Consider the following 15000-nt stretch of genomic DNA (forward strand, 5'->3'; position numbering starts at 1 on the left):
TAAAAAAAAATTTTTCGGTGACCTGTCCTTTTAAATTAGTGATTAAATAAAAGATCCTAGCTCGTAAATGACCTGCAGCATTCATATAATCACGGTAGTCTCCAGTCATAAAAAGTTAAACATTTCTTGTTTTTTTACAAGCTGAGATTATTTGAGGGTAGTGTTCTGTTCCCGTTTCATGATACATGACCAGAAACAAGTCAGCGATATCAGCCGTCTTTCAGTTCAACAGTATTACACCCACAAGTCACACATACTTCTTAGAAACATAGCACATGCAACCACATTTCTGTTGAGGTTGCAAGTTCAGCATGAATATGTTTATCTACAGAATATAGGGATTTTCAACCAAAACTCACATGAAAATATAAATTGCGTAAAGTGGTGATTTATATTGTATTTTTTATTATTTTTTTGTATTGTAGTTCAAATGGTAGTTTGTAATGCTTCCAAATGGGAGTTTTCACAGTGATTCCATAGATGAACCAATTTGGGTTCCCAACATAACCTTTCAAGGGAAAACTTAAAAGATCCGTTTGTCCTCACACACCTTTTCCGTTTAAAAGAACCTTTAAAGTTTCTTCATGCAACTATTGATTATAAAGAACCTTTATTTTTGAGAATGAATGTCAACCCCGTCCCTCAACATAACCGTCACTGGGCTGTAAGCAGATTGAATTAAAGCATCCTGCCAGAACATTTTTACAGATTTCCAAGATATTGTGTTGCATTTTTGATCATGAAAGGCATTTCTTGCTATGTAAAGTATTTAAAATGCCTCAATGAACAAGCAATTACCATTAAACAACCACACAAATACAAAATGCATGATGCAAAGGCATCAATCTGGGAGCATGTGGGTTTCAGAGGGTCTCAACCTAGCACAATGCACACGTGTCTGCAGGCGTACATTTATAGATGATTATGATCTCGTGATTCTCCATGAGTAAACATATACATGCCCTTCAAAACCACGCATGGCTCAGATGCCCGAGATGGTTGAGCTCTGACTAAACTGCCCTCTGTGCTTGTGGGAGTGAGTGGGGAGGTGTTCATGGGAGGTGTTGATGAGCTTGTGCTTATGTCTTTGTAAATCATTCAGCTATTTCAGCACCACAGCAGAGACTTTCCAATAGAAATCAGTGTCACAGACACAGAAAGCTCTGGATGGTAAAGTGGCAGTGAGTACGAAGAGAGAGAGAGAGGAGGAGAGACAATACAAGGAGAGAAGTCAGTGAGTGTGATTGCTAGACCAGCGCACATTGGAGCGGAGAGCAGCGTTGTGGACCTGCGCTGCTGTCAGAGCTCTTTGCTTTGGAATCTGTCAGACAGCGAAATGATATATGATAAAGACAAGTTTACATAAAGTATCAACATTTTTAACAAGTTCTACTTTTGCACAAAAGGGGAAGTAGCTGGTGTTTTCTCTCTCGTCGCTCACAGGGACTTACTTCTCCCAATCGCACTTTCATATTCCAAGTGAGACGGGGACGGTTGAGATTATGGGGACGGTGAGCGAACTCTGTGCGTCGAGCTTCCAGGCGTTCTTGTGTCCCACAGTTTGCCCGGCTCCTCCAGCAGGTGGGTCTGTCATTATGTGCATGTGCTGAAAAAAAAAACTGGTGTAGGATATCCTTTGAAGCAATTTTCATTCAAAAATTGCTAGTGAATTTCACAGCAAGTAACGCACTGAATTAAATGTGACGTTTTGAATTAGAATGACTGAAATGGTATTTATTCCAATAATCTTTGCTTTATTTACAACTTTAAAGAGTCATTGTACAGTGAAATCTGAGACTTTTTCAGCCTGTTTAAAGTGATTATGAAATGCATTTTCAGATATTTATATTATGAAGGTTAGGAGGTTAGCTTATAAAGTTTTCTTCACCAAAAAGTTAAATGAAGAGTTTTACATGCAAAAGCCTCTAAGCGCCGTTTGAAATTTCCTTTTTGAAATTAGCATCTTTATTAGGCTCCTATGTTTAGGTTTAGTAATTTCACTTTAAATAGCAATGAATAGATTCTTTTCATTGCCATTTAAAGTGAAATAACCGAACACAGACAGAACATTTGAAATAGTACTTTTGCATTTGAACTCTTCAAATATTTTATAACTTTTCATTCTTTGTCAAACACACTTGCTGATAGCCTTCATGCAGAGTGCCATCATAACCAGTGGCGTTATGCTACGGGCATCCCGAATTCGAACCCTGACTCAAGGACATCTCCTGATCCCGCCCCTCTCCCTCCCACTTCACTTCCTGTCAGTTGTCGTCTGTCCTCTTGTAATAAAGGCAAAAATGCCAAAAAAAACGAAACAAAACAAACAAACTCCGTTTTGAGTGACATAAAGTCTTTCAGAAACCCCACTGCTGCGACTGGTGAACTTCACCACTACGTATCCACTCTTCAAACAATATATTAACATTCTCATTAAAACACTAATTGATACACTTGACATCTTAATAGCAGTATATACTGGCTTGATGTTTATTCCAAAAACAATTAAAGATGATAAATACATGTATTTTCTGGCATTCCCTCCAAGGCACTGCCTTAGATTTCAAGAGAGTTGAAATAACCAGCAGCCAGTTTGCGCATACTTAAGAAAACATTCCAAAGATAAACTTCAGCCATGTTTATCCAACAATTTGATGTTTCAAATAAGTGTGCCACAGTAGGATCAGTCTTGTGATTGAACAATAGAGATGAGTTTTTAAGAGCACACCTACTCGATTTACAGTACATATGAATGTTTAAAGGGTGTGTAGAGGAAAATCGTCATGATTTGAAATAATAAAAAATCATATTATAACCTTGGGAGGAGTTGAATCTCACAAAACATTTTTATTTCCATTTCATGGACCCCTTTGATGCACCCATAATACTGTAATCATTTGAGATCGGAGTAAAGTCACGTGCAGCTGCATGTTATCAATCTAGTGTTGTTGCCGTGGTGATAAACAGTGTTCCTGGCTGGATCATAGAAGTGATGGATGAGAAACGGAGCTGCCGTCATGGTCATGCAATGTGAGACAAATCATTTGTTTTGTTGATAGAAAGTTGCTGGGCTGTTAGAAAGAAGGTTTTGATATAATTACTGTTGGAACACTAATAATAGTGTCACCATATGTCCACCTGTTGCCAACTGACCTTCAGTCATGTCCTCTCTCTCTCTCTCTCTCTAAATATATATACTGTATATCTATAGTAATAAGATCAGGTTTCACTGTGGACTTCGCCTGTACTGTTCTTTATGTGCTGAGTCTTGCATGCTTCTGTTTATTTGTTGGTTTTAGCGCGCTCTGTGGGTTTATGTGTGTTTGTTGCTCATCAGTGAGGTTTTGTGTGAATTAAGTGTTAGAGCTGCTGAGACAGTCACTAGAGGAGAGGAGGAACTGTGAGAGAGAGGCAGATGAAGGGCTGGGACTGGTGAAGATCCTATTCTGGGTTAATTTTGCTTTTGACATCGTAAGAAAAAATCAGTGAGGGGTGTAGATCAGTGACTTTTTATGTTGGATGGATTTTCTCCGTTTTCTTCTTGCCCATCTGTCAGAATTCAATGACAAAATCCCCTAATGGCCTTCAAAAGATGCAGATTTGAAAACACAAATGCCTGTTTGGATAGACTTAATTGGTAGTGGTTCATTGCTCAAGATGCTTAATAGAGTTCTCACTTATGTTTCCTGCAAGTATCAACTTTGTCTCATATGTTTCTCCTACGATAGATAGTTACAAATGAGGCTATTGGTGCCATAAAGTAAACATTCAAATTACATTTAACCATTTAGCAGACGCTTTTATCCAAAGCAACTTACAAATGAGAACAATAGAAGCAATCAGACCAACAAGAGAACAACAACAGTATACAAGTGCCATGACAAGTCTCAGTTGGTCTAGCACAGAACCCGTAGCAAGGTTTTTTTTTTTGTTTCAAGAATAGGATAGACAAGAAAATGTCTGTTTGGATAGGCTGGTGTACCCCAAGGCACACCAACAACAATATAACTATTAGTGTCCGCACTAATATATGATAACATGTTTATTGTAATGTTGTCACTTTAAATGCTTGTCAGATGGATTCTGATTGGCTCAATGTTTTTATCATACATCAGCTGAAACTGTTGTAAAAGTGATTTCAAACAATATTGTTCCGCCGTGTCAGTATTATTAGTTATGGTGTAGACTTACTTCTCTGTTCTCAAAGAATTATATTTATAGTTACAGTTATCACTGATGCGAACAGAATATACAGCTGTAAAATAACTTCTAGATATAGCTCAGATTTGTTGGTCGTTTTGCATCATTTGAAAAGTTCTGGTAAATGTTCATATTGAAAATGTTTAGGTTTAGATTAAGAAATTGTTCAGATCTTTGTTGAAACTCTATGCACAGACACATACACACAACATAGCAGATGTTGGACACTATAAAGACACTTGTCCTGATTTTAGATCACTCTCATCAGAATAATATCAACTGATCATCACTTGTAAGGTATTTATTTTATTATTTACACTGAAACTATGATGTGACTCCAGTAGTGTTCCAAGAGTGATTTGAGCATTGAGATTTTTTACTGTTCATATCAGTCCGCATGGCCAAGTTTGCATGATCCAGACAGTCTGTCAGTCTGTGTATTAGTGGTTTGATTTTTCAGCTACTTTCTGCAGATTACATAGTTATGCAAGTAAGTGTTTTTTTTAAGTGAGCCAATGAATCATCACTCAACCAAATCATTCAAAAACACTGATTCATTCAGCAACAAAATATTGTTACTCTGTGCTGTTCATACACATTGGTTGTTATTTGCCTTACCAAGCTGTATTTGACCAATATTGTTCATAAAATCTAAATTACTCAATGTTAACTTCTTATATATTGCATATTGAAATGTGCTAAATATAATATATATTCACTGAAGCTATGCCCTCGTTTCTTTGTTCTACATTTGAAAGAATGTACTTGATTAATTTGGGTAAGGCACATGAATTAAGAGTATGTCATAGAGAAACCATGACTTTGTTTTCTTTGAAAAAAAAAACATATGCATGATGTGATTCCATTTAAGCAAGTCATTTGTCATTGTCAAATAACTTTTTTTTGTTCAAAAATGGACAGAAAATGCAATGCATCCTTTTGCATGCTCTTTAATTTCTCCAGAATTTGGCCAACTCCAGTGTTTTTCAATCCAGTGAAAAAGGAAGTCATTTACTTTGAGTATGTTAAGGGCTGTTCCCACAGTGACACTTGAGAATCAAAAAGACAAATATGTGTGTCAAGCTTCTCTCCTGTTCAGCACAGGCTGTCACTCAGTTCAGTTTGATTTTATTTATGTAGCCTTTTAGAATTCATAACATGTACAAAAATTGTGTTTTCCATGAAACATTTTGTAAACTGCTCCGAGAGGAGTGTCAGAGTAAGATTATACTGTGAAGCAGACATAATGAATAAGTTCGACTATAGCTTGTGATCACAATAATAATAATAGAAGGACCTATTTCATTAGACATTTCACTCTTGGCTGATCATTATCTTAACGAAAAGCTTAACATAATTTAAACTACTATTGTGTTTTATCATTAGTTAAAAAAACTGAACTAATGTGACTAAACTGACTAGCTGATTCTTGGAACACATCTGTATTTTTTTCTTCCACAGGAGCAAGGTGCAATTGACAGGCCCATTAAATGTACCCAAAGCTTTTTACTGCGAAAGTGCTTGTGTGAGAGTCTATCTGTGTGTATACTGAGAAATCAGGCTCTTAAAAAAAGCTTTAGTGAGTGTACCTTTACTTAAAGTTCAGGAAAAGCCAAGTCAGAAAGAAGGATGGGAAGAAGGCTGTGGCTCAGGAAGTGTGAACATGGAAATGCGAGAATGGAGCAGGATTTTGTTAACCACTGTTCTTGTGTACAATAGAGTGCATTAATGAGAGTTTCATCTCTCATATACTTTTATCCACGCACACTGTGATTCAGACGTCATGGGCGACTCACTCATTTCAAATTCTAATCTTGATGAGTCAGTAAGTTAATCAATCGTTCTCTGAATGAGCAGTGTTTTATCACCACATCCAAATTCATATGTGGCTAACTAAGAAGTTTTAAAGAGGTTTAGAGATTTAATGTTTGTGCTGTACAATTTTAGTTTCTTAATGAAGTATACCTTAGAAGAGCTGATTTCCTGTACACAAACAAAAATACTTTTTCTTAGTTAACCTGCTGGTTTGCGTAATGCATCCTATTCATGCATATTTGTAAAACCTTTTTTTTTTTCAGACACAAACACACACGGGACAGAGTTGAATTATTTGATCTGAAAGGTTTTTTTAAACTTATTGTAGCTGCCACTTATAATCAACAACAGAAAAAAAATCCTTTGGTCATGAAGAATAGTCATGGAAAATGTGACTGAAATTGTGTGACTAACACTAAAAAAGGGAAAAAAGTATGAAATGACCTCTTGAAATAACCTTCCAGGCGCATCTCTGTTAGATAGTTCTAGAAAGTTGGAATGAGAATATGTATGCTTGTTAAAAAAAAAAAGAAAAGGGAGAAAAAGTGACTATAGCGTAAAGGGGTTATGAAGAGGAGAATGAGTGTGTGAGCGGAGAGAGGTGTGATATGAGTGAAGTGACTCATTTTTGGACTGTGAGCCCATATTATTATGCTGGAGGCAAGTCAGTGCTGCCCACTCATGGATCTCCCATGATGCCGGTGTGGTGGCCCACCAGTTCTTCTGAGGGAGTCACCGTCTGTGATGATGATAAACAGTGAAGGACAAAACAAATCTTATTTAAATCTCAAATCTCATCTCTCTTTCTAGCTCTTTTCCAAAACCTAATGAGCTGCTTCGCTGCCTACAGCCTACACAAGCAGCTGCTTTATATGACAGCAGACTGGAATTGGACTTGAGTTGAGTGATTTTCAACACTTTTCAAGAATTCATACAAATAGCAGTTTGTATTTGTAGCTCTTGGGTGATTCATCAACTCAGTAATTGTTTTCAATATATAGTCGTCATGTTAGGAATGGCACAAATGTTTAATTTAATTTTGGAGCTTTTTGAACTCTTTTGAGCTAGCTGAAAATTTTAAACTCGCAAGGCAATCAGCGAAAAATAGATTATAGACATGTCCGGTTTGAAATATCTGGCTGTATCAGAAAATGTTATTATTTTAATTGTTTTTTATGTTTTTATTTGTGCCATTGAAAATCATCCCACAAATAAACTCGACCTTCAAATATTTACTTCTTTGTTGATTTGAGCACACTTTTGTTTTGGTTTTGATACAAAAGCAAGCTACTTTATCTTATTGCTTCAGAAAACTAAAATTGCACGGTTCATATGGACGTATGATAACACCATTTTTGGAGCTTGAGACTCCCAATGCATCACTTTCACTATATTGAAAAGTCTTCAAAAGAGCGGCCAGGATATTATTCAGAACTTCACCTGTTGTGTTTTACAGAATAAAGAAACTCATGTACTCACAGGTGAGTAAATAATGACATCATTTTCATTTTTGGGTGAATTATTTGTTTAAGCCAAATCTCTCTTTGACCTTATGGAGCACCCCTGCCATATTGGCCCTAGGACCATTGTGCATTTTAATATGTGGACTTGTTGGGTTCTGGAGCTGCAGCTGTCAAAGCAGTGAGTAATGACATCATAAACACAGAGGCAGCCTCTGGGCTTTCTGTTACTGTCTGACGCTTTGCTCTGCTCTGCTCCAGATTTGGACTTTATTGGAACAGGCCATCAACATACCGAGCACTGCCATGACTGGTTCTACAGTATGTTTGAAATGAGGAAGAATACCTCCTCTTACATTTTATATACAGTATAAATGTAGCAAAATCTTGACACAAACTATTCAGAATGACTGTTTTATTAGATATGGGAGATCATCCTGTCACAGATGTATTACTCCTGCTGTCACCTCAGACTCCCGCGGAGGATCAGGAGGATTTATTGGCATAGTATCACAAGTGCTGTAACTTCTTAAATCTAAATCTCAGTTCTTTACAGATGGGCAGGTTAATGTTCACTCACCTTCGGGAATTAATGGCAGCTTTCATTGGCCAAGTCCCGCCCATAAGGCCGTTTGACCGACATGTCAAACAACCAATCACAGTTCGTTTTGTTCCTCATCACGTTTCGAGGCATGGAAATGTCACCACAATAACAGACCGGTGTGTAAAACTCTCAGGAATATTTGAAAGATTCTATGCTGTGAATTTAAAATATTTCACATACTTTAGAAAAGCCAGCATTTTTACTTGATCCTGATAAGCGCTTGTCGTCACAGTTGTAAACATGGCGGCTTTCTTGTTTCGTGAGGGGGTTTGTCGCCCCAGTATCTTTGTTTCCAGGTGGAGCGTTAAAGAACTCGTGGAAATCCTGTAGAATTCAACCAATCTGATGACGACTTCGACACTCCTAAAGTGTTTCCAGTCAACGGTCCATGGGCGTGACGTCTGAGACTGAGACTAATGTTCATTTAACCTGCCCACTTCTGTTGATCCGTATGTGTGCATCTAGTGTGTCACTGTCCTTATGTTAAATTAATTTTGTTCCTTTGCTCTTGATTTTCCCCTTATGCACTTTTGTTTAAAACCCCCAGATAGTTTTTCTTTTTTATAAAATGTCATCTCAAACTGTAATGACTCATAATCGGAACATTTAAAGAAAATGTCACATTGATCAAAAGTGACATTAAAAACATTTATAAGACTTATCAAAAGATGTCTATTTCAAATAAATGTTATCTTTTGAACTGTGAACTTTTGAACGTTATATTTAAAAAGGAAAAGGGATCTTTTAAATTTGAATAATATTAATAATAATACCTGTCTTTCTGTGATATTATATTTGATTCTCTTCCTTCAGTTTCATACTCTTGGCACACTCAGCATGGCTCTAATTGTTCAGCAAAATGTATTCTTCTGTTATTTCTTTACTGTGTCCATGGAAATGGTTTTGCTCTGAATCGTTCACCATGACATGGAGAGCATTAGCATAATTCAGCTGCCGTCTTTGAGAGGGCTATTTCAACAGGTTTCTTATTTAATCGTGCAGCTGTTGTGTTTGCTCTGACTTTTAATTCTGTGCTGAAAACAGAACAGCCCACCAGGCCCTTGTGATGCAAATGTCCGCACTGACCTCCGTCGTCACATGACTCCACACATACGGACAGCTTAGATACTACCCATGATTAAGTTTGTTCTCAGTTGCTTGTGTCGCAGAATGATAGTGTTTAAATGGTTAAGAGTGAGAGATCTGATGCTTCTGCTATGCTCTGTGTGATGATTGAAGAACATTATTATTAGATGTATCTGTATAAATCATTAAATACAGAGATTAGGATCATGTCTATCTTTTTAAACATCACATATTATCTTTTGATGCAAATTATCATTGCCTTGCCCTCTGCCACACCACCTCACCTGTTCTCTTTTTCTGACGGCTTTGGAACAGGTGTGCAGTGCTAACGAGTGTCTTTTACACAGCGCAGTGTGTTCTGGGAAATAAAAGTGAGAGAAAGATTGAGGGAATCAGAGAGACATGCAGAGAGAGTGAGAGAGAGAGAGTGAGTGGTGAGATTGCATGTTAACTGTTTATTTTGGGCTGTCTCCACCTGGTCTTCAAATGCCTTGAACTCCATCCACTTGGCGACAACACTGCTAATTCATTCTTAAAATATATACCAATCCTTTCAGCCCTGTAATCTATTCTTGATTGTAGTTAGTTAGGTACAGAAACTTTAACCTTAGCTTTCTGAGTGGAGGAAAAATCCTGCTGTTCCAAAACGTAGTCAGCTGCCAATTTAAGGCAGTGTTAAAGGTAGTGATATCTTCTTTATAGCATGTAGTTTGCGTTTCAAGTTGCATATCCTTCTCTGAGAATGCAATCCTTTAATGCATTGCAACAAGCCAAGTGAAAACCCATCCAAAATGGAAGATGAAGCAAGAGAAATTATATTAATTTCATTCTTAAAGTCAGCGTGAAATGAAAATTTCTAAATACATGTCATTGATCTGATTGTGATTGGCTCAGTCCTACATTTTTTAACATTTGTTTTGTTTAAAATGTCATACCTACTATAGATCTCCTGGGGAAATGACAGATTCTCTCTGGTGATGAATATCAGATTTTTCCGACCATATCTGGCACTGCTTCGGTTTCATTGTGACTTAAAAAAAAAGACAACCGTATGAAAAATTATCCATAAAATAGTTGAATCTTACTGTAGAATATGTATTTTTATGCCTTTTAAAGGAACACACCATTAGCTTGGTGGCATGCTAATGGCAAACATCATTGAAACAGTACTGTGTGAATGAATTTTAAAATCCACTTCTGTATCACTCACAATATAAATATCTCCTGACCCCTCCATAGTGGATGGAATGACCTTTTTTCTACAACAACAGCCTTAGCAACACTTGTAGTATACTTGTAGTAACTGTGTAGTAACATCTGCAATAAAGGGCAGATCTGATTTTATGAGTAGCTATGGCATCTTGATGCCTTGAGCTGCAAATATGTGAACTGACCACAAAAGTTTAAATGCTGTTCAGCTTTAATAAGATACTTAGACGGCTGTCTCATTTGGCATTTAAATCGAGCCTTTAAAAGATAAAAGCTTAAGTTATTTGCTCGAACCTGGTGCTTAGTAATTTAAAGGCAGCCGTCTGAGAAAGGACGCAGCATAATGGATGTTAAAATGAAATGCATTTTTAAATATGTTATATAATTCTGTTATATATGTATGTTTGCCTTACACACAGATACACACAACATAAAAAAAAAAAAATCTTACAGACCCCAAACTTTTGAATAAATCAGTGTTTTGGAATGAATCAGTTCTGTGAAAGATTCAAGTTTCAAATTCATTTAAGCTTTATTAGCATTAGACTGTGTAACACAATGTTGCCAAAGCATTAATGTGTATATATAATAAGAAACAATAGAAAACAACAACAACATAGATAATAAATCAAATCTAGATGAAAAGATAAAGTGAGTCAGTTCAGAATTAACCATGTTCAACACCTAACATTGTGAATGGCTAACACAAAATTGCAGTTGTATTGTCGTCATCTCCAAGTATGAAGGGCATTTTGACTGTCTTCTTCTGTCTATTTCTAAATCATGGTTAATTATTATGTATTTGGAGAGGATTTTTCTTTCTTTAAATGGATTAATTAATTAATTAATTGCCGAATTTAGTGGTTCTGTTGGGTTGAGTAGCATTGGAGTTTATTTTGAAGGTCAAAGTGTGTTTTTAGTGATTCACTGACTCCCTGATGAAGCCAAGTTCACTTGTTTTGTTCCCGAATGAATCATAAATGAAATGCTTCAATGAAGGATTCGTTGACTCATTCGTAAATTTCACACCTTTCACCTACTGGCGAAACTTTGTAAACCAGAATAAATAATCATTAAAAAAAATGCCCCGTTATTAATAGACAGACTAGAATAATTATAAATATTGTTTATTTAGGCAATAATGTCAGTAGATTTATGTCATATCTATTACTATATGTATTTTCTAATTACTAGAACGTTGTGATCAATCAATTTTTATAACTGGTTAATGTTCAAGAGCTATTCAGTGTTTCAGTCCTGCTTTGGCTGATAATATTGTCCTATCCTATTTCAATTTTGCAGATGTTGTCAATTAATATTTTCATTAATATACAGCACTGAGATCTGTTTGGCATTAAGTAATGGGACTTCAGAGTTAGCCGGGGTGAGTTTAGTGTTAAGGTTGTAAGGTGGAAATGATATTTAAATGTATTCACGGATTGTGATGAAGTCTCGCATCTGCTTCGCGTTAAACAGAAGACTCTGTGTGCTAGAACTGGCTTCTGCTGCACACACACACACACACACACACACACACACACCCAATCGGAATACAGAATCAGCATAGTAAATCAGAGGAGTCTTGTCCGTGTTGTAGCTGTGTCTGCTGGGTAAAGCAGCGTCAAGTAAAGGCACTGCATCTCCCCAAGGAGTCTCACCTCATTTCACTTCCCTAGTCTGTTCTCCTGCTCAGATGTGTTTCCTGCAGTTTCAGAGAGCAGGGGTCCTACATCAGAGTTCAGATAACACATACTTTCTCTTCAAAGGCAGCGTTCTTTTTTTTTCTTCTTTTTTTTGCTCATGTACACAGATCAAACAACAAACACATTTTAACTTATATTGGTATGTTAGTCTGACTGAACCAGGCCACACAACAACATGTGTGGATTTGGGGCGGGGCTAGCTGTTTGATTGACCAATAGGGGGCAAGGAGAATGTTTCAGAATTTGTTTTGTTTTGGGGCTGATTTACATGTAAAATGTAATAAATAAAAAATAGTTTAAGAATGCTTCTACTTTTAAGTATAAAAAAATAGGGTCACAATAGGGTCAAATAGTTATACATTTATAAAAAAGTGTTATATTATGTATACTATATAAAAAAAAAACATGGATAGAAATTAACAATTGTAAGAAGATTCCCATTCCTTAAAATGGGATTATTGTAACATTTAGTAGTATTACAAATTATTATATTATGCATAATAAAATACTATATATATATATATATATAGATATATGTATGTATATGTATTCTCTTATATGTATGTATATATATGTATGTATATATATATATATATATATATATATATATATATATATATATATATATATATATATATATATGTGTGTATGTGCATATATATATGTATGTGTGTGTGTGTATATATATATATATATATATATATATATATATATATATATATATATAGATAGATAGATAGATAGATAGATATAGATATATATATATATATATATATATAGATAGATAGATAGATAGATAGATATATGTATATGTATTCTCTTGCTTTAAAATAAAATGTAAAATAAAAAATAAAATATTTATTTTTTATTAAAATAAAGTCGCTGTTTAAACATCATCCACATTCTTAAAATATTTTTTTTATGCACAGGATGGTTTTTATCCTCGCTTATATGTTATCCTTTATAACTTAAGAATTCCATGCTAATTCATTATTCACAATTGTAACTAGTATGTTCCTATGTTTCATTATTTCTCTCTGACTTTGGGATGAAATATAACCTGGAAATGTTTTCATGTGTTTTACCCGTCTCCTTCTGCAGTGACTTTCAGTAGCAGCCATGTGCCATTTCTGTGAGACATGAAGGAGGAGAGCCCAGGAAAGTACATGAGGTGACAGAAAATTACAGAGAAAAAGAGAATGTACCGAATTTGCTGGAAATGTGAGGCCTTTGAAAAATTACATAGCACGAGCACTAATATTACCTCAGGGTCAGTTATTGTGTTATTTTTGTTTGGCAATGTTTTCTTGCCCTGTTTTCCTGCTCATGCAGTGCAGAGAGGGAGGGAAGAACATTACATTTCTATTCTGGATTAGGTTTTGAATGAACAGCTCTCTCTTCCGACTTTATCACTCCAATGCTTTTCTACCAAAATAGCTTTAATAAAAGATAATCAAGCCTTGATAGAGATTATTATAAAGAATTTAGCTATTACAAAAATTATATGTTCATTATTTTCTAATCCAGCACCAGATTTACTGTGTGTACTTTTATATTTCAGTGCTTTTAACTGTGGTAAACAGATGCAATTTAGGTCTTGTATGCAGCCATTCTACTCTTTGGGTTAAGATTAGAACCACATTAGATGTTTGCTAACGATGTTAAGTTTAATTGTAGCGCCTTCTGGTGGAATAAATATGATACTGCTTAACTTATTGCGTAATACAATGTTTTATACAGTTTTGTTAAACTCTGTATAAATGTTGAAAAAAGAAAAGAAAAAAAATATGAAAGCAACATGATGCATTCAGTTAAAATTAAATGATTCTTTGTTTAGCCAATTTGGAATTCATCATTCACTAAATGCACAAATTTCTTTCTCTCAGCTAATCAATTCTGGGCAGCTAAAGTTTATTGTTCAGTACATTGTCAAATTTTCATTCACACATAGATAATGCAATGCGGATTCTGCAATCTCTGCTTCTGAAGAAGAAAACATCTTGCAGTGCAGTGATAAAATGTGCAATAGCCTTATACTGATGCACGTGGACCTTAATAATAGTGACAGTCAACAAACTGTCATCTGCAGTAAAAAGATGACTAACTAATAACAATGGAAACAACCAACGTAAGCATAATCAACAAACAGCAAAGCAATAATCGTGTAACAGTAAACATAATTTATTCATGCTGCACTGAATGCTCGGAGATTGCAAAGCCTTAACAAATCATAAAATATGGTTCAATATGAAACTGTTTGTTCACACAGCTGTATTAGTGAAGCTAGGATCAAATTTTAGTGGAATATTCTCTCTAATGTAGAATTCAAATCTTATTTGTGACTCGAATAGCCTTGCATGGTATATAATATACATTATAATAATTTCAAGGTCTTTCAATGTCTTGCGTCTTGTTTCATCTTGAGAACCGTACTTGTTTGGTTTGTTTTCTGGTTGGGTTTGCCTTCATTTGAGGTTAAAGAAAGTGTAATGGACTTTTGTGCCTTATGATCATGTGACTCATGTTACTGTGTGTGTCAGTTTTGTGGCACAGTGAATGTGTGTGCTCATTAGGAGTAGAGGACGTGATTTGTTTTTGACAACTTCCTCTCACAGTGCATATGAAGGTGACAGTAGAGGAGTCGCTGCAGGGAAACATTCGGAGACACTTTATTGCTGTGGAAGGGGAGGTGAGAGGATGCTAAGGGGCAGATCTTGTGCAGCTGTTAGTGCTAGACTACATTGCTGGCAAGGGCCATTTCAGTGTCACCATCAATAAATATTGAAACTGTGACAAGTTATGGTGCATTATTATAATGCACATCAAATAATTAATTATGAACATTTTCCCAGGTTAGATGAGAAAAGCTTGTGCTGCCAAAAGTGTAATAGCAATTCCATTGAAGAGAATTTTGTTGTGAAAC

General features: G+C 35.6%; 1 protein-coding gene across 1 annotated transcript in view; it reads left to right on the forward strand.

Annotated features, from left to right (window-relative positions):
- Positions 1-1365: 1365 nt before the first annotated feature.
- Positions 1366-15000, forward strand: part of LOC113100065 (cytohesin-1-like) — a gene marked incomplete at its 3' end in the record, with an annotated part of 36106 nt that continues 22471 nt past the window's right edge. Inside the window, exon 1 of the mRNA XM_026264932.1 lies at positions 1366-1581. Coding sequence (XP_026120717.1) covers positions 1503-1581 — 79 coding nt within the window. The remainder of the gene's footprint in view (positions 1582-15000) is intronic.

The sequence above is a fragment of the Carassius auratus genome, unplaced genomic scaffold (genome assembly GCF_003368295.1).
Source record: "Carassius auratus strain Wakin unplaced genomic scaffold, ASM336829v1 scaf_tig00217153, whole genome shotgun sequence".
NCBI lineage: Eukaryota > Metazoa > Chordata > Actinopteri > Cypriniformes > Cyprinidae > Carassius > Carassius auratus.